The 21801-nt window shown below is 28.4% G+C and overlaps 1 protein-coding gene across 1 annotated transcript; it reads left to right on the top strand.

The window, feature by feature from the left end:
* Positions 1-3045: 3045 nt before the first annotated feature.
* Positions 3046-20025, top strand: Dd (CTD nuclear envelope phosphatase 1-like protein dullard). Its single transcript, XM_087157926.1, has 8 exons — positions 3046-3303; positions 5108-5174; positions 6718-6836; positions 9585-9656; positions 12601-12717; positions 15005-15116; positions 17933-18080; positions 19353-20025. The coding sequence occupies exons 1-7, from the start codon at positions 3205-3207 to the stop codon at positions 18073-18075; spliced, it is 729 nt and encodes a 242-aa protein (XP_087014052.1). The 5' UTR covers positions 3046-3204; the 3' UTR covers positions 18076-18080; positions 19353-20025.
* Positions 20026-21801: the final 1776 nt, after the last annotated feature.

Genomic DNA, 21801 nt, shown 5'->3' with positions numbered 1-21801 from the left:
TCGTCAGGAAAATTAATATCGGAGTATTTTTTGAAAAAACAAAACTTTATTATTATAAATGATATCTGTCGACTCCCCTACTCTCCAATGAACTATACCACCTTTTCTGAGGGAAATAAGAATGATTAGCTGGAGAGAAATTGATTTCTTCAAAACAGTTAAATGAAACCTCGTTTGCAATGTTTGTTTCTTTTTCTTTGAATTTAATGAGATCAATCTCGTGACGATCGAACAAACAGTTGGCTCATTTTAAGTGAAAACGACCAAAATAAAGGATTATCGTTGCTGTCGTGTCACATATTTAAAATATTTTGTAGGAAAATTCTTGACGAAAAATGTCTAAAATAATTTTCAGAATTTTTGGACCGAAACAACGATAAGGCCCCATCATGGTAAACAATATGTTGCGTTACATACTTTGTGGTTCAGGATAAAGTTAGAAAGCATTCTCACTGACCTAGGCGCGCAGGTTTAGAAACTACGTACGTACGTGTTTTGTTTACGTCATACTAGAGCTGCACAATGAGCAAATTGGTGACGGTCTGGGATACATCCTTAAGGATAATCCGAAGACATGCCATCGCAATTTTGATCCTCTGCAGAGGAAATAGTTCCCCTGTTTTGGTAGAGCGTGAAATTAAGCTCTTTACGGTAGAACAGTATAACTAGGACCGATTCAGCACACCCTCGGTGCCTACGCAGACTGATCAAAGTTGCTTTAGAAACAAAAATTAACACGAACTGTTCGTTCTTACGCGAATCACTTTGATGTACGATTGCATGTGGAAATCGCATAGAGTGAGAATGCTCCACAAGCCTTGTAGAACCTTTTCCAAAAAGAGGAGATAATGTCAGGGTACTATTGGCGATCGCAACGCTCGAATACGCCCTCTGGGGAGAGATCGGTTTCATGCCTTTAGCCCTTCTCCCTTCCCTCTCCTCCTCTTTTCAGTTGTATAGGAATGTACTACGATATTTTCCATTTTCCTAATACTTTTCCTTTTTATTTAATAAAAATATTTTTTAAAATTCCCGTGATACTTTTCCTTAGAACTATATTTAATATAGTTTTCAGTTCCATACAGTTTTCCAACTTGAAATATTTTGATCTACATGAAAATCAAGAGAGAAACTAACGTACTTCCTTCCTCTATGACTCTCCACACGCTAATGGGGAAAGCATGCGAAGTGTTGCCATAGGTACCTGATTGGTGAATTTTTTACAAGAGAACATATTACACCATTCAGGTTCTCCTTCGCATCTCCGAATTCGTATATGCAAATATTTTTATGCAGTGTGAATGAATCGTTACGTCCCTCTGACTACCGTTTATAGAAAAACAGAACTTGATTGGTGAATTTTTAACAGGAAAATGTATTTCTGGAATCTGGTTCTCATTTCCTCTCTACGATTGGAGATGCGTGCATCGCATACAGTGCGCTTGGTCCTTAAAGTTACTTTATTTTCAGTCTCAACACAATCGACTGCTCGTTTGCGATGACCGCATACGAGCACATGCGATCAGACGTCCAAAACATTCGTGCATGAGGGAGCTGTTCATCATACCGAATCCGGCAAGAAAAGTGACACAGTGTAGCGTAACTACCCCTACGAATCTTAAATATCAATTCACTGGTATATAAAAAAATTAAAAAAAACGGTGACTCTCTCACCCGGTCTTTCACAAGTACAGCAACTAGTGAGATCCGTTCATCGAATTCTATCCCTGATAAAATTCTGGTGGGGGAGTATTGTGGCGTAACTACCACTACGAATATTAAACATCAATTCACTGATACATAAGACATGCTAACTTGATTCAATCACGAGGTACCTTTTGATAGATGAAGGTTGGCATTATCGATAACTCCGCCCCTACAACAGGTCAAAAAACAGCAATATTAAGGTTATGTCAAAAAAATATCTCTGAAGTGCCCCATCAAGCTAAAAAAAAGTATCACATTTCTAGATTGTGCTATTTCAGAATACCTCGTTAAACTGTGCTACCGTAAAGTGCTCGACTTCGCGCGCAAGTCGTTGGGCTAGCGAAGCGGGGGTGCCATCCCCTCTGCAGAGGATCAAAATTGTGATGGCATGTCTTCGGATCATCCTCAGGGATGTTTCCCAGACCATCGCCAATAGCCCATTGTGCAGCTCTAGTGCGACGTAAATGAACTACAACAACAAGCTATTTCAAATTAAGTTTTTAGAGTATTCTTTAAGTTTTTGACTTGTGTCACTGTTCCTGCTGGGGTGCGATACATAGTTTTTAAACACTCACTCGTGTGTCTAGGCTACACCTCCTAGAAGAAGGAAGACCTCAGCACGGACCAATTTAGTAGTCCGATCTAACGAAGATAACTGTGCAGTAGATGAAACATAAGAAAGATGTCATTTCGTTAAGGGTACTGCTGCGCAGTGGTTGAAAATACGAAATGTGTCATTACGTTTGGACTACTAAAGGATATTTATGGTAACCCGTGCTGAGGCCTGCTCTTATCTAGGAGGTGAGGCAACACCTCCTAGAAAGAACAGGCCTCAGCACGGGTTACCATAAATATCCCTTAGTAGTCCAAACGTAATGACACATTTTGTATTTTCAACCACTGCGCAGCTTAGTACCCCTAACGTAATGACATCTTTCTTATTTTTCGTCTACTGCGCAGTTAACTTCGTCACATCGGACTACTAAATTAATCCGTGCTGAGGCCTTCATACTTCTAGGAGGTGTTGGGTGAGGGCGGCATGCAGAGCAGTGTTTTCACCTGTGAATGAGAACCAGATTGGTGGACCGCAAGAAACTCACCAAGCTTTAATACGCGTGCGATGTCTTACTCGCCTGAATGATTTGTTCTCACCGCTTCCGACAGCTTTACACGCGCTTGCTAATGTGCTCAGACAGGCGTGTGTCTTTTTTTGCATACGATTGCATGCAGTGAGAATAGACCTTTAAGGATAACCACATTTATCGAAAATTTCGTTAAGACTACGTGTAATATTTGTACAAAACATACTTAAAAGGATCAATTACAAGCGCTACCACTACTTCAACTTCAACTAATATTATCCCATATTCCATGGCGGTTCTAGCTACAACTGCTTCAAGTGTAATCTTCAGGAATTCTTATCACATTTGATGTTGTTTAACTATTGACTCCGTCATCATTGATTTTTATCTAGTCTGTTTTAACATTTGTTTACAAATGTTGAAACAGTTACAAATGGGCATTCGTGCTTTTCTTTTATTCGCATCAAAGATATGGAATTTTATTTGTTTTGTATTTAGAAAGCAAGTAAGAACGGTAGGCCTCAGATTTAATAATATTTTAAAATAATGTATTTTCCAATTTTACTGAAAATGTTAATTAATATGAACAGTCGCTCAATTTTCAGCTCATATAAAGTTTGCATTGTATTAAAAAATAAGATGTTATGCCTAATATAAAATCCTGAATTTTTATACCTCAAGAATATAATCAAATATTTGTTTTCAGGATTAAAAATTTCCTTATAACGTTACAACAAATACCTTTGATAACAGGTTTTAATCAACAAAACAGTAATCACATTTGCTTCCAGATTATATATTATCTAACTAATACGCAATATTAATTCTCTTGCATCTGCTTTAATAATCGATTGTTTATAAAGTAAAGAGATTATTAACTTAATAATTCTATTTTTGCTTTTAATAATATTTAAGTAAACTTTGCATCTTGCAGTCTTTTATGTAATTTTTCTTGGAGATGTTTTATTACTTATTTTGTAATTATTGTATTGCAGCATTTTTTTGGAAATGTGATTTTTTTGGAATTTGGAAATTTGATAGTATTGTTTTACACCAAACAATTTCACATACAACTTTTATCCAGTGTAATGGTACCTAATCAACTTATTCTCTTATCACACAAACAAGATTGAGATTAGTATGTTATAGGCACTATCAATCTAGAATTAAACTATGTCATTAAAGATTTTTTGTGAAATACTGTACCATCAAAACTTCCACTATTTCATTTTGAAATAGTATTGCTGGTAGCTAGCAAATTTGATTACCCTTGGGAGATAAAACATGAATAATTTTTTCTCCTAGAAAATATATTACTTTGAATTGATTAAAAATTATTCAGTGCAGAGTGACTTAAATATGCTACCATAGTGCATATGTCTTACGCGATTTTCTCATTTTTATAAACTTTTGACAGTTACGAGGTTTTTTATTATTCCATAATTCCATTCATTATTCATAAGATTATAAAACCTAACTCTGTTTATTAAATATTTAAAAATCAACATTGTAAAACAAATTTCTGTAGTTAGGTAAGACAAGACCTGATTAGTCGTAATGTTGCTGTAATATTTATTTATCTTGCTATAATTAGTTTGAAATTAAAATAATGTTTGTAATTTAGATTCTTTAAAATTATTGCCATGAAAGTAAATTATTTAATTTAGTGTAATTTTTTTTAAATTTCACAAGACTGCATTTTTTCACCGCCATTCATTTATTTTCTTAAAAAGCTAAAAAGAAAAATTTGGAACGAAACATTTGAAAGAAAGATTATATCTAAAAAAAAGCAAACCTTAATTCATTTCCCATCTCTACAAGTAAAATGATAAATCTTTTATCATTTTACCTTTCTTTTTTTTTTTTTCCTCAGTATTAAATTCCTGTAAAAAGTTTCAACTCTTATATAAATTAGATTTTTGCCTTTTTATTTATTTATAATTTTTTTGTAAGTATCCAATTTAGGTGATTCTATGATAATATCATAATATAATTGTATTATAATATAATTATATCATCGTAAGTGTAAGTTTATGATATTATCATAGAATCACCTAAATTGGATACAGATTATTCCTATCTTTTTAGTGGTTTCTTATTGGTGGTATTTTTAATAAGTAACTTCCATGTTTTTAATGAATTACTTGTGATTTCATCATTGTCCTCATTCAACATTGTTTTCTAATTATGTCACTAATTGACTACTCTGTATTTTAGTGCTATTTTGTTTGTCAAACTATTAACGTATGTATAATTTTTATTTATTTATTTTAAGTACAATTAACTTATTTTAATGCACATATTTTAACATTTTGTAGGTCATCCAGCATCAAACTGTAAAGTATGATGTATTACCTCTTTCGCCTTTGTCCAAGCATAGATTAAGTAAGTTCATTGGTAATTCTATGATATATTAATCTTGCTTCCTAAATTGCTAATTTCAGCAAAGAAATTTACAGCTGTGTGTTTTCTTCTTGTAATAATTATTTGAAACCTGTAACTGTCACTTTATAAGTTTACCATCTGTCTATACATCAACATGGTTAATATATATGTGTTTTAATAGACATAATTCTTCAAATAGTAAATTGCATATAGATTTACAATAAATTTTTAAATTTACAATAAAATTTTTGCTTTTTATTTATATTTGTTTCCTAAACTTTGAAAACATTGTATTCTGTTGGAAATAATGAAATATCTAGCCTTGTTATCAAATAAATGTTTGACACCATTTTTATCTGGTTAATCTCTGTAAGCAATATTAAATCGTAAGTGATCATTTAATCCCATGCCATTAAAACAGTCACTTACCAAAATAAACAATTCACTATGATTCTCAGAACTACCAACCTAAACAAATAGCCAAAAAAAAAAAAGGTTAATGTTCATCCTTATGATATTATAAATTATTAAAAAGTAATTAATTCATTTATCAAATTTATGAAAGTGAGATGTCAAATGCATTTTCTGCCTAAAAAGCCAAAACTCAACAAATTTGCTGTTGATTTACTGCTCCAACGCAGGAAGTTACCAATTAAAATAGTTATTAATAAAAGTTGTTAAATTAAAATTTATTAGCTTTATTTTATAACTTATCCATTCATTTTTGGAATGCATTTATATTAATTTTTTTTATATTCTATTTGTTTATAATGGTTTTAAAATTTATATTTAAGTTTACTATTTTCATTAAAAGAATGTGAACAAAAAATTTCACTTAATAAAACTGTGCCTTTATTGTTAAACTTGAAATGTGTGACCCATGTTGTCTTTGTTCCAATATTATATCTTTAGGTTTACGGATCCAAAGAACCAGTAACTTTATATTAGGAATTTTTATTCTTATATTTAGTACTTTTTGCAGTTTTAATTTAGTAATTTTTGAGAAGCTGATTTTAAAAATTGTTGTGCTATATGAAATTTTTGAATAAACTGATTAATATTCTGACAAATTATCATCACAATGCTATTTTAGTCTCTTTTAACCAATACTTACTCCAAAGTCTTTTGAAGAACAAAAAAAAATCTATTTTTATTTAAAAAAAAGGTTAAAAATTAGGATTGAGTAAGTTTTAAGCGTGTATAGTATTTTTACAATAAGAAACACTATATGTAATAGTACTGGTCGGCTAGACGTACAGCTCTGTTTTTTACTTAGTCACATTGTGCCACTGGTTCAGCTGATTATAAGGTTTGAAACTTTTGTCTTTTACATCAAAATTCAGATTTACTAGGCATTAAAATTACAAACAAAACCACAAGTCATGAAGTATTATTTTTTGTCAGCACTTTTGTAATTATTTTTGCAAAAGATTTTTGTAGCAATGTGGATCTTTTTACTTCTATATATCAAATTTCAATGTTTTGTATGAATATTTTTTACTAGTTGTGTTTTTATTTTTTTATAATTTTAATTGTTTTATAGGTTTGGTCAAACGCAAGATTCTAGTCTTAGATCTTGATGAGACGTTGATTCACTCGCACCATGATGGGGTAATTAGACAAATGGTTAAGCCTGGCACACCTCCGGATTTCGTTTTAAAGGTAAGTAGTTTTATCTAATAGTTTAAATATCTACTTGCTTAGCTTTAGTTATTATGAAATGCGTATATGTAATAGAACATTCAGTGCTGTAGACACTAACATTAGTGATTAACGTGTCAGTGATCTCATAAATACGTGCCTAGAATCATAATTAATTTTTAATTTAAATGAAATAACATTTTAATAATTAATTTGTAATTTCTATTAAGAAATACATAATTGTAGCAAAGTTTTTTTAACACTAATAGCAATAATTTAAAAATATTTTCAAACTGGAGAGAAAGAAACATATATATATTTTAAAATATAAAATTTTGATGATGAACAGAGAGAAATTTTTTAATCTTACTACAACATTTTTATTTTTAATGGATTATTATTTTCATTAAAAAAATTAGATGTAGTTTTGATTGTTAGTCTACTCTTATTTTGAAATTAATTATAAATTGTTAAATAAAGTTTTCACGTCCTTTATATTTTTTTAAAGTATGTAAATTAGTATTTTTATTTCTTGAAAAGGAAGTAAAATAACTATCATGAATATATTTTATTAATGAGAGCAACTTTTAAAGAAAAAATGTCTCTACATGCTGCAATAATGTAATTTTAATTTAGTTTTTGAAAATACTATTCTGAATAAATTTCTTTTTTTTTTATATCTTATTTTTAAATACACATTTCTTTCCCATTTTTTTTATAAAATTGATCTCTTATTCTTTTGAAAGATTAATCTAAAACGTTTTTCGCCTGTTTTCGAATAGTAACATAAATATTATAAAATAAATACATAAAAGTAATCTAGGTACTTGTCCATTTTGCTGGTGTAAATAAATTCAGTTATCATTATTTTTATTATTTCTTTAGGATTTAGTAAGTAAAGAAACATCACCGAAAATAAAATTAAGAAGAAAAAAAAATTTATAAAAAGAAGTTGAATTTGCATTGACTTGGTGGTGACTTTTCATTTTCAACTTTATCACTAGTGCTGGCAAAATGAAAAAGAACTGTAATCTATATCTCAAATTTGTGCTTTAAAAATTAATTATCTATTTTTCTTAAGGCTAAATAAATAATTTTGCTTATCTCAAACTAAAATCATTGGATTTTTGTAAATTGATTTTAAATCAGTGATTTTAATTAAGTATTTTCAATCACTCGAGTCTTACCAGGTTGTATAATTTAATTTCACTAATTTGCTAGTATGTATGTATGTTAATGTGATAGGAGTTATCCAAATTAATGACTAAATATCAGATCCAAGGAATTCATTTATCAATAAGATGCAGATTTTTTAACACCTGTTTTCTTTAATATACATATTTGAGTCTGTCTAAATTTTAGATCAAAATAATTTGATTATTTTTTTATTATTAAAGTGCATTTAATGTAGAATTTTTTATTATTATTTGTATGCAGATTTTTTTTAAGTCATAAAAATCTAGTCATCAGTCATTCATTTACTTATCTTGGGGATCCCGGGGGGAGAAAAATTATTTGAAAAGAAAGGTTTTTTCTGGACAAAGTTTTAAAATAAGTTAAAAGGACGCCATACCATGGAAGAAAATTTTACTCACAAATTCTCTTTTTCCTTCATTACCAGGGTTGGCAAGATTTTGCCACAGGTGGAAAAAACCATGGTAAATACCGTCCTGGCAAAAACAGGTTTTTGCCAAGCAAATTGGCAAAAAGTGGCAAAAACCTATATTTTCCAAGATGAGAGGACAAAAACACATTTTTGATACAAAATTATTCCTAAAATTGAAATATATACTATAAATATAAATAATTACAAAAAAATTAACAAAATTATTATTCCATAATTAAATGATAATGTAATAATATATCATTTTAGTAGTTTAAAACATTATTGATTGGAAAATTTGTGATTATTCTTTTTTTTCCAGTGAAATGAACTTATTTGAAATTAATATAACTATAATTTAAAACATAAAATATCTATCAATATGTGTAGTTAATTATTGTACAAATAATAATTTTTTATAATAAATAATAATATTATGCAAATAATAATATTTATTTATTTGTAAAAAAAACATTTATTTTAGGATTCTAAAATGAAAAGAGATCACAAACTTTCAATCTTTTAAAAATTATTACCATTATATTAATTATTAATATGTTAAAAATAATTTTTTCATGTAATGTATCAAAATTATTATTCCTTATGATTGATTTAAATTTGTTTCAAGTATTTTGTAATAATATTTAATCAGCAATTTAGATAATTTGGTTTTTGCCGGTTTTTACCAGGTTTTTGCCCACTGACCTGGCAAAAAACCCTTTTTGCCGGCAAAAACTCCAACCCTGTTCATTACTAATTTAAAGTGTGAAAAAGTGAGTTCAGTCAAACCTAGAGTAAGCCATGAAGTTTCAAACACTGAAAAGAAAATTTTAAACTAAGCAAATGAAAATAAATTATGAGATAACTTAGGATTACGCGACGGAGAAGTTCTCTTCTAATAATTTGTTTGTGTTTTAATATTTTGATGTATTTTTTTTTTTCAGCAAATTGAAACTTCATGACTTACTCTAGGCTTGCCTGAGCTTACTTTTTCTTTTTTTAAAAAATTTTTTAAGTTAGTAATAAAGGAGAAAGCGAATTTTCGAGGAAAATTTTCTTCCATGGTATGGCGTCCTTTTAAGAAGTTGCAGTGTAAAAATTGAGTTCCTAATAAATGTTATTTTGTTATTGATTTTAAATAGTTTAAAATTGGCTGTTTTTTTTAGGTTACCATTGACCGCCACCCTGTGAGATTCTTTGTTCATAAAAGGCCTCATGTGGATTTTTTTTTAGACATGGTATGATTGTTTTTACTTTGATCATTTTATCACATAATTCTTATCTTATTTAAAAGGAAAGTATTAAGTTTTGTTTTACGAAAAAAACTAAGTTTAAATTTTGAACTTATTAATTGCAACTGTTTGAAGTGGTTAATAAGTTACAACAGATTATTTTTGCTATCACAATTGCTTGGCATAGCTGCCGACTGTGCTGGATTTTCTAATCACTGGCTGATTGCATTAAGCTCTTCTGGTCTGCTGGTTTGTGTTTATAAATTATCTTTATTCACTTTATCTGTAAACAAATTTATTTTCCTCAATTCTCTTTTTTTTAAGTATTTTGTAGTTTACCTAAAATATTTATTTAATAGAATGTTCTATTATGTTCAGCTATATTCGCTTAATGATTCAGGATTATTTTAAACACATATTTTTTTCAGATTCACTATTTTTCTTTTTTTTTTCCATTTTCTGTAATTTACTGCTTCTTTCTAAAAATGCATAGAAAGTGCCTAAACATACATACTAAAAGCCTACTAAACCCATATAATACTAGTCTAAAGATTTTCTAAAATGCACTCCCTAAAAAATATAATAATCAAAGTTTTAAATCCATGGATTAATTAAGATTGAGTTTGGGTGCTTTCTATTTGGATTTTAGTGACTGATTAGGGAATTAGTCGCTAGCTTGTTTTTGCAAAATTATGTTACTAATTTTCCTGAGGTTATGTCTTACAACTCAATTATTTTGAATTTATTCAAACTTGGTTTTTTATATCTTTTTTGCGAGTTAAAGGTACTATAAAGATGAAGAGTTGATAATTTTAAAATAATCAGTTAGATAATACTTTTCCATCAAGTATTTTAAAAGGTTATACTAATCAGTTTAACAAAACTTTAAATCATTTGATTGATATGCTAATAAATAAAGTTAATTGCTTACTATTGGAAAAATCACCAACTTATTTTGCAAAATTTCAGAGTTATTACAGCTTAGAGCATCGAAACATAAAATGTGTTCATAAAGATAAAATGCTGTCATTTTAAATCAGTTCCTGGCTGAATGTTAGCATAAACTGTTAGTGAAGCATGATACTTTTAAAATAGTAAAATGTTAGTGTTAGGGGAAAAAATTGATCGATCTTAATTGAGCATGTAGCATTTGAAAAACAATATATTAAGTATAATGACAAGCATTTCTTCGATAATACAGTCAATTCGCTATAACTCGAATATTACTATAACTCAATTTTTTTATGAGGTCCCGACCCTTTTATCTTCAATTTCGTGTTAATTATTCTCGATTACTCGAATTTTACTCCTTTAACTCGATTTCTTTTTGGATCTTTTAAAGCAAGGGGAAAAAAACTTGGAGCTGATATCTTGCCCCTTCCTTTGCAACACACACACAATGTCTTTCGCACTCTTCATGGAGAAGCTAAAGCTGTCCCTCTTGAAGTATGTGAACAGTGTTTAAATGAAACGTTACCAAATTTACTTCAAGGATATAGTGAAAATGATGTTTTCAATATTGATTAAATGGGTTTATTTTTTAAATGTCTTTCAAATAAGACTATGATGTTTAAGGATGAAAACTGCTCAGGGTGTAAAATGAGCAAGGAACATTTGACTGTCCTAGTTGGAGGACAGAGAAATTGCCCTTACTTTTTAACGAAATCTGCGATGTTTCAAGAATGTAAAAACGTTTCCTATGGAATACAAGTCTAACAAAAAGTTTTGGATGACATCAGTTTTATCTAAAGACTATGTAAGAAATTTGGATCGGAAATTCTTCGCTAAAAAAAGAAAAGTGATACACTTTATGGATAAATGCACAGCGCATAGTGATCTACTTAATTTGAAAGCAGTAAACTTGCAGTTTCTCTCGCCAAACACAACAGCAAAGTTGCAGCCGATGGACCAGGGTATCATAAAGTGCTTCAAACAGTCTTATCGTAAATGGCTTGACAGAAAAATGATCTTAAATATTGTAAGCATTTAGAAGATTTGTAATTAATAAGCATTAATTAAATAATCTGACAATATTTTGAAAGTCCAAAACCGAAACTAACGGTAAGTCGAACTTCCGATATGTCGAAGTTTTTCGTCAATCCTATCAGATTCGAGTTATCGCAAATTCACTGTATTACTCTCTTTTTTATAAAGGATCAATTGTTTCTAAGATGTGTATAGAAATTAATGATAAATATTGTTGCATGATATCTCATATAAAGATATTAAGGGTCTCCACTGTAATGCTAGGTGATGTAAGAAAAAAGCAACACATCTTTTTACTGTAAAAAAATTATTTAACAAAATGGTAACGCTTTTTGTTTTAACGCTTTCATTCTCTCTGGTAATAAATTAGACAAAAAGTATATCATTTTCTTTTGTTGTTTTTAATAGAATTTAATGAAATGTTTTTAATGGTTTGTTTATTTGTTTTATTTTATATAAAATGCATGGATGTTTTTTTAAGGATGTCGAACGTTGATGAAGACAAAGTACAATTTTTCTTAACATCTCAAGTAAATTACTATTTGATTCAAATATTTTAGCTTCTCTCTAATTTTCTCACTCTTAAATTTATTTTTATGTTGCCTAATGTCTATGATACTTTTTAATAGGCTTTATCAAAATAGATTTTCCTTTCACTCCTTATAATAGAATTTATAATACAACAGGCACTGAAGCGTGTATAGAATGTTTACTTTTCAAATATACAGTGTTACCTAAACTTAATAAGGGGCATTAATGCGACCGGGGCAAAAGAAACTGAAGACTGTATTCTTGTTATTATGCAATGGAATATCTTAAAATTCTAGTTGTTGATATGTGTGTGTCGTATACAAGATTTTTTTTTCAAAGGAACACTTAACAATTAACTTTTTGTTATAAATTCTGTTATTTTTCTGACTGCTTTTCTTCCAAATGTACTTATATACTTAAAAATTTGTTCCAGGTAAGCAAGTGGTATGATTTAGTGATTTTTACTGCAAGCATGGAAATCTATGGTGCAGCAGTGGCTGATAAATTAGATAATAATCGTGGCATCCTTAATAAAAGATATTACAGACAGGTAAAATTCTAGGCTTCGTTATAAGATTTATGCATTTATGAAAAATAGTTTATCAAACCTTTTATATCATTCTCTTCCTATACTTTGCTTTTACTTAATGTTGTAGAAATCAGAGGTGCTAATAACCAAAAAAATTTCCCTGAAACTTAGATTTTTTTTCTTCGTTTTTTTTTTAACTTTTTTTCCGAAATTACTGCACTTTTTCTTTATAAGTTATGTTAAAATTTTCAAAATAAGTTTAGAAAGAAAAGTATGTATATCGGGGAAAAAAAATTTTAATTCTCCAAAAAATGAAAAACAATTCTTTACTTTTCACACTTATTTAATAAACTGGTATATGTGTTAAAAATAATAGAAATCAAAATATACTGAGATAGTAATTATTTGTAAAACTAAATTTACAGTCTCACTTCATAAACTTAAGGAATTCAAGCTAATAAATAAACAACGTGTGACAAATTTATATATATAGCTATTTGTTTTACATTTAATATAATAACAGAAAATGTTATTTTTAGATGGTAAGTTTATCAGGGTTCCCACAGGTCAGGAAAAACCTGGAATTGTCAGGGAATTTTATTTTAACTCTAAAAATCAGGGTTGGCTGCAATTTTTTTATAAAAACCTGGAATATTCCTTTATCATACCTGGAAAATAACCAATCTTTAATTTCTCCGTAACAGTAATCAGTTATTGAGATTTGAGTTAAATAAATCTGAAATTTATTACAATTATTTGTTGTAAAAATTTCACATTTTAATTAAACTAAAATGTTCTCACCTCATTTAATGATATTTGTTTGCTCAGAAGATCTAATCTTTCACATTACAAATAAAAGAATCTAAAGTTTTCTAATGAGAATATAGTGTAGATTTTCATTAAAATTTACAGTGCTCGAAAAAAACTCAGAAATTTTACCCGTCCTCGAGGACGGCTTGTCCAACAATGTACCCATCCTCCTTTGAAACTAACCCGTAGCCTCTAAATAAATAAAAATATAATTTTCTCTTATTTATTACTAACATTTATATGATTAGTAGTTACTAGGATTACATTATACAGTAATAAAAGAAATACTAGGTTACTAATAGCAAAACCTAGTATTTCTTTTATGAAATAATTTATTTCTTTTAAGAAATAATTTAAATGACAAAGGTCAAGTTATCTGGAATGTCAATTTATTCGAGGGTACTGCGTTTTTTAAATGAATCAAATATTACGTTTGCCAGTTCCACAATCATGCTAATGATTTACAGAGGCTTCTGCACAGAAATCTGAAAGGGGTTTTCCATTTAGGTAGATGTTCATAATTGTGTTTAACTCTTGTTTAGGACCAGTACGTAATGTGTTTTTTTTTGTAAGTTCATTGCTGAAAAGCCTCTTTCAACCGCTGCAGTGCTCCCAGACAGAGAAAACATTAATTCCACCATGCACAGTAGGTTGCTGTATTTCTAGTATGTTGGTCATTTTAGAAGTGAGAAGCTAGACTTTTGTAAGATAACAAAAATTGAAAGTGTATCACGAACATTAACGGAAAAATGGCCGTCCACGCGGACGTTGGATTCGAGAAATTTGTTGCCCACGAGGAATTTTTGACCGCCGAGGACGGGTGGTTTTTCGAGCCCTGGAAATGTCAGGGAATTTTTTTTTCTGAAATTGAGTGAGAACCCTGGTTGATATAACATAAGGAATTGTAAAATATGTTAAAATAAACTAAAAATGTATGTTTAAATGATGGCTTACTTTTCCTCCTTTCTAATGCCTTTTTTTTTCCTAAATACTACATTTTTAATATAGCAATAAAATTTTACAATAGTCTGGACGTCAAGTAGTCTAATTTGTTTTAGCCAAAAAAAGAAATCACAGTAACATCCGAAAGTTGTTTAAGATAAGTGCTTATTTATCAACCATTAATGACAACCTTCCTTTTTCCCTGTGTATTCTATCAATGACCTTATTGTATGTTTGATACCTTTTAGGTGATAAAAATCTAGTAAAATGATTTTGTTCACCTTGCTTGACTGTCTAAGGACTTTTAAAAGATTTGAAGCTTTATGAATTAGAGGTGCATTCCATAAAATAATCATTTCATAGAACAGTCTGTGATATTAAGTATTTCAATTTCAGAGACATGTGACAGAGAGTTCTGGAACTAAAAATTATCTGAAAATGTTTAAAAAAAACTTAGGGTTAAATAGATTTTCATTACTTTCTATTAAAAGTTTATTTAAGAACTTTGAAAAAATTGAAATATGAACTGTTTTTAATGTTTTTCTCTTGTTTTTAGCATTGCTGTGTACGCTATGGCAGCTTTAATAAAGACTTATCTGCAATTACTCAGGATCTTTCCAGTATATTTATATTAGATAATTCTCCTGGAGCGTATCGTGCATATCCAGGTATTTATAGTAGAGATTGTTTTGGTTTTTTTTTTTTTTTTCACTTCATTCTTTTATTTTGTTGTTTTGGTTTTTAATTAGTCATTTTTTATCTTAAAAATCGTTTTTATTGTGTTATATTTTTATAAGCCATTCTTTATTTTCTGTTATTGATGTGCAAAGGCATTGTAAACTTTTTATAAATAAGAAAAACTTTCTACATGCATGTACTGCTGGTAAAATAAAAATAAAGTATACCCTGAAAAACTTTTGAATTATCAGATACTAAAGTGCTGTTCTCATGAAATCAAATATGCTGCTTAACTAATAATAATGTAAACAATATTTTTTGATACAAAAAAAGATTTCATTTCTTTGATTCATGTTTAGAAATTGAGATTTATGAGTCCTAAAATTTGTAACTGTGTTTGTTAGATAAAGAAATTATTTTTCAAAAAATCTGTCTGTTTCTATCGTTGCTGAAGGAAGGAAGGGTGCTTAAATTTTTAATTACAATTCCAGAGAATGGTTGTTTTCAAAAAGTATGCAATTGTATATTGTTTGCTAATTTAAATTGCTGATCCAGTTTATTCCACGTAATTAGATAAAATAGGAGTCATGGTGGCTCAGGTGATAAAAGTCAGGATATTCTAAAATTAAGCTAAAAAGTCAGGATTTTTCTTACATATTCATCAAGATAGGAAAATAATTTTAAAAAACTGTCGTTCAAAGACTGACAGGCAAAAATAAAGTTTCAAGGAAAAATTCTGTAATTCAAAATATGCTCATTTCCTCATAATAACATTCCTCTTTCCCTGGTAGGACCTGTCCTGTTAGTAATTTTCCTCCTGTTTATCCAATGATAAGGAATTTTTTTATAGGGTTGCTAGGCTTATTGCTCTTTGTGTGAATAACTAGTTTGCAGACAACAGTAGCTGAAACAACAGCAGAAAAAGCAAAAAAGGAATTTTTACTGTATAGTGATGCTGCCAAAAGAAAGCAAAAGAGTTTCTTAGAGTTTAATCCACAGCAAAAGAGATTAGATAAAAAAAAAAATTCGAAATATTTGCACGGAGAAAAACATTGAAAATTTTTGGGAGGTTATAAAAATTGTTCTTATCCTCTCTCATGGTAACGCAACAGTCGAAGGGGGGTTTTCAATCAATAAAAGCTTATTGGTTGAAAACCTCAATGAAGACTCTATTATTTCATAAAGGCGTGTGTATGATTATGTTTCATTTATAAATGGAATAAATAACCTAGACATTAATGAAAAAAATGCTAGATGCTGTAAAAGGATCTAGAACAAGATGGAGACATGCATTAGAAGCCAAAAAAGAAGAAAAACGAAGAGAATAAAAAAGCTGAAATTTCTAGAGAATGAATGAAAGAAAAGAATTTGAAATTAAGAATATCTAAATTGACGAAAACTGCTGCAACAAAACTGGATGTTCTTGATTCAGAAATTATCAAACAACAAAATATGTTGAGAAATATTATATAACATAGGAGCCCCTGAGTTTCTCCGGAAGCTTACAGTATTACAGAAATAAATTTGAAAATACTGAAAAAAAAAAAGATATTTTAGATTTTATTTGTATATAATTAACTTTTCTTGACTTTTTTACCTTTTATATTTCAATATTATCTTTTAAAAGAAAAGTCAGTTTGAAGTGAATTGGTGATTTTTAAAAATTAATACCTTAATGTAACAAATGTTCTCGTATATTTTAAGAGTAAATATTATTTGAGGATATTTATACATATCTTGCGGATTTGATTAACCCTTTATATCCTGACGACACTCATGCATTTGGTTCCACTTAACATTAAATAAAATAATCTTTCCATAATCCAACAGATTTTCTTGATCTTTTTATTTAAATAGTTTTCGTATCAAACTACAAAAATACACTAAAAGTTTAATCTAATCATGATAATTTAAAATATGTTTCACAAGTTTTTTGAAAATATAATTTGGGATATAAAGTGCTATTACACAATTCCACTTTAATATATAAGTGTTTATCCTATTCAATGTATGATACTTATGACTAAGTAGCATATTATTACTAATTGAAACTGCAATGTTCAAAGTTTCGTTGGAGTGGGAAACGGCAGGTCAGGAATTTTATCAATAAGATGTCAGGAAAAACCTGCAAAAGTCAGGATATTGTTTTCTCAAAATAGTGTAGGAACCGTGATGAAGTGAACCTAGTTCTAATCCCAGTGATGGCTGGTTCATACAAATTCCTCAACCGGCTCATACCAACTTAAGTGCTGGTTTAAAATATTCTCAATGGTTGGCAGATCATGAGTTTGATTCCCCTTGCCATTAAGCTAACTGTGGGTGGTTTTTGTGGTTTTCCTCTCAGTGTAACACTAATGTCGTTATTTTCATCTAAAAGTCCTCTATGAAGACAACTTTCTTTCTCTTGTCTTCTGGATTGAGTTCAAAATGACAGGGCTATGGAGTTGAACATTAATAGTAGTAAACCCAAAATTGGGTTGACTGTTCAACTATGGTTATGAAACATTATAATTAATAAAAATGTAATAGGATTAATGCTTATTATTTTTGTTAAATTTTATATTGCTTATAGATTCAGCTTTTTAATGCATTTTAAGTATTAAAAAAATTAGTTCTTTATAAAAATTCTTTTTTTTTTCTTAAATTCATCTATGAAATAAAAGAAAAAACTCTTTTTCTCTACACTGGTAACTAAAATGTTGCTTAAAACAAAGAATATTATTTAAAAAAATCATTTTATTCTATATTAATTACAAAATTTTCATGTGCTAATTTGTGTACTATATAACGATTGGATCTTTTGTAGATAATGCTATTCCAATAAAATCATGGTTTTGTGATGCAAGTGATACTGCACTTTTAAACCTTTTACCAATGCTGGATGCCCTAAGATTTACCAGTGATGCAAGATCAGTTTTAAGTCGCAATCTACATCTTCATGGTTTGTAAATAAAGTGAGTTCCTACTAATGATACTTTTATTTTTCTATCTAAGTTGTGATTCATATTCACTATGTTTATACCATTATTTTACCATAGGGGTGCACAACCTCATATGATCAATGTATAACACTCAGCCTTACAATTAAAAATTAAGTCAAATTAGTTAACACGTTCAGTAAACAATTTATATTCTGTAAAAGAAAATTACAAAAATAAAATGGATTTTTTCTCAAAGAAAGTTAAAAAGCTGATATAATTCAATTTGGATCACTGCAACGTTATATGTAATGTACATGTAATGTCCCCTAATAAAGTGCTATTTTTGCTAGTATACGTATCTTTAGAATTTCGTTTTGTTGATTTTTTTGGTTTATAACTTTTTATTTAAATTGTTTATTAAATCTATTATCTTATAATAAAAACCTTTTTATTTGCTTTTTAAAGCTTGAAAATTCTTATTACCTTTTTGCATTGTTATATTAGCCTAAGTACGCTTAACCAATTTTTGCACCTCCTTTCAAAAAATGAATTAAAAGTGTTTTGTTTTCCGTGTACCTTTATTCAAATCTGCAGGTAACAAGCATAGTTAGATAATATAGATGCACGGATACGTTTGTGGCGGTTCTCCAATTTTGCTGATTTTTTTTAAATATTTATTGTAATATTAAAAAAAATATCCACAAGCGCTAAAGAAGTTTGCTGTTAGGGGGCGGACAGCATGCTCATAATTTGTGCAAGGTAGAAGAAAGTCAGTGTTTAGTTGTATGCATGCTGCTCCTAAAGAGAGAGGATTTAACTGCTGCTTCAGCGATCCCATCGTTAGCAGTCGAGCCTACAACGAAAATAGACGATTGCGGTGGCATTAGGAAATCTTTCATGTAATTTCGTTTGGAGCAAAATTACTAATACTATTTAATATGATAATTAACTTATATGAATGTAGTTCTATATATAACTATTAATATTAATGTGCAAATATATATTGTCAAGAATAAATAAAAATCTTGAATAGTTAATTGATTTCATATATTTAATGAAATTATTCTATCATCAAAAATATTATGAGCTTGCAGATACTTTTGGATTGTGTGCGCATATACTTTGTTTTTATCTTACTATGGTAGCAAGAATCTCCGGTATTGTAGTGGTGCTTTTTGCACGAAATTATGTGATGGGACAAACCCTGTTAGTAATGCTGTATCAGTTAAAAGCAGACCACCTGTTATTTTACCTTGTTTTTGAAAGTTTCTAACCGTTCTTTTTTTTTTTTGTTTTTTCTTTCAGTATTATATTAATGAGGAAATACAATTTTACTGCCAATATTGTACCACTTTCAATCATGAAGCCTGCGGCTGCAGTACAGCACAAAGCTCAGTTGATTTGCTGAGAGTTTTATTTTCATCTTTCACAATCATAGTAATTCCTGAAAACTAAAAGATTTGGCATTGGACATGTACATATAGAGCTCTCTTTCTCTCTCTGTAAAATATTTAAATTATATTCCCAATCGCAGTTAGTAACCAACAATGTTGGATGTGTTATTAATTTATTTAAGTTAATCTGGGTATGCTATCACTATTTTTTGAATCAGTATGGTTTAGTAAAAATTAACTTATTATAAGTATTTTTTTTTTTATTTTATTAATATTATATTGAAATTTAACTATTTTTCTTCTTATACATCTTTACTCAGATGTGAATTGTGGATTGAGAACAGCGTGAGTTAGAAGTTGTAGATTATTTTGTATAAACTATTTCAAAAATAAAGTTTGAATATTTAAAAAAAAAAGTCTGACAATTGTATGCTCTTAAATTTTGATTTTAGGATAAGTAAAATGTTTATTTGATTATTGTTAAAGAAAAATTTTAATTGTATCTACAATTTGCAGGATGCAATTTTTTAGCTGTGTAATACAAAAGTATGCTTTATTAATTATTATGAGAAGTTTCACCATTTGTTACAAATCAGATTTAAATGGTAATTACAAATTGTACATTTGTAGTTTAAAAAGTCTGCAGTAAGGTTTATAAATCTTGAAATTATTCCTTAATATTGAATTTTGTTCAAGAAAGTGCCATTTAAAAGTTTTTTTAAAATGGCTTTTTATAAAAATTCTATTACAATAATAATTATCTCTGTTATTAATAATTATCTCTCTCCAATGATTTATCGTTTCATTGTAAGAAAGAAGAAAAAAAAAATTTTTTATTAAATTTTAATTTGTCATTTGGCACCGGTGAATAAATTTGTTAGTTTTTGTTGTTCTTGTAGTAAATCTTAACTCAGTTAAATCAAAATAAGTTGTTTTTCCAGTTATAGTTCCAATATCCCTTATATTTATGCAAAATTAATACTTGCAGTTACCATAAAATTTTATTTAGCAAAAAAAAAAAAAAAAAGATTTAAAACTGTTTTATTCTACAATTCTCATTTTAATCATTTTTTTTTTAAATTATAGTTATGTATTTGGAGCTCCTATTTTATTTTAATGATCCTATTACATTTTTTTTATTTATCCTAATTTATTGAAATCATCTATCTAGATTCATTCTTATTATAATTAATTAGATGTTTTTATTGCTGCATGTCAATATGCAGAGATGCTGCTATTATTAATCCATATATTTGAACAAAATTGATTTTTTTTAATTCTTTGAACATTGAAATTTTTTTCACTTTCTTTCAGTACATTGTTGTATTAATGTAATTTATAAGAACTTGATAGCTGTTTAATAATTATACTTTAAACATAAATTCTTACATTATATTTCATTCTGTGTAATTTTATTTGCATTTTTTCAAAGTTTCAACTAAAATATAATGTTAAAAAGCATAATGGCACCTTTAAATATTATTGATTTATGATTATCAGACAATTATATTCAGCCATTAATTTTTACATTAATAACATGACATATTAATGTAATTATTTGTGAATGCTGATCATTTTTTTAAAAAAAAAATGCCTTTCAATCCAAGTATTGTTTTTACAATACAATAAAAAAAACTTATCTACTTAACTAATATTGAATATTTTATTTAACTAATTTGCATTTAGCTTTGATAATGCAATGTGCCCATCGAATTGCCCTTCCATCAAAATTTTTGCTTTTTTTTATTTATTTCCAAATGGAATATTACTGTTCTAACACTCCATCAAAATTTTGTTTTCAAAGTTGTTTTTTACTAACATTAAATATAATTGTTCAACAGAGTTAAAATATAAATACTGTCAAATTTATGGTGGTTGTTGGTAACTTTTTAAAACATGTTCAACGATGAATAGTTTAAAAATGAAGGAAAAAATCTTTAATGTGATCTCTGTTATTGCTGATTTTTGTACCCTTAAAATTTAGAGAAAAATTTATTATCAACTATACATCTTTTTCTTGTGATCATAATGTGAAAATAAGAATATATAATATAGTTTAAAATGCTTTCCCATTACAGAAGTGTGGTGTCACAATTTATCATTAATTATTAAAATTTTGAAGTCAAGATTACCACCTTATGGTTGAGTAATAAAAAAATGTCGCCATAGACTGTTAAAAATATTTTTTTTTTTTTTCCTATTAGCTCCCAAAAATTTTATTATTAGCAGCAAATATTTGTGAAAAAGTGACACTTAAGTGTCTTTTTTTAGTAAATTTATGCATAAATAGGCACAAACTTTTATGGAATATATAACACCTTAAAATTGCGCTAATCTGAAGTTTGTTAATGTTATATGTG

The sequence above is a fragment of the Parasteatoda tepidariorum genome, chromosome 2 (assembly GCF_982258835.1).
Source record: "Parasteatoda tepidariorum strain Cologne lab strain chromosome 2, Ptep-v5.0, whole genome shotgun sequence".
Taxonomy (NCBI): Eukaryota; Metazoa; Arthropoda; class Arachnida; order Araneae; family Theridiidae; genus Parasteatoda; species Parasteatoda tepidariorum.
This window is presented reverse-complemented; position numbering and strand designations above follow the sequence as displayed.

Coding starts and splice junctions, on each gene's coding strand:
- Dd (XM_087157926.1), top strand. CDS start 3,205: ATGTTGAAACAGTTACAAATGGGCATTCGTGCTTTTCTTTTATTCGCA. Junction 5,175..6,717: donor TTTGTCCAAGCATAGATTAA/GTAAGTTCATTG, acceptor ATTGTTTTATAG/GTTTGGTCAAACGCAAGATT. Junction 9,657..12,600: donor TGGATTTTTTTTTAGACATG/GTATGATTGTTT, acceptor AATTTGTTCCAG/GTAAGCAAGTGGTATGATTT.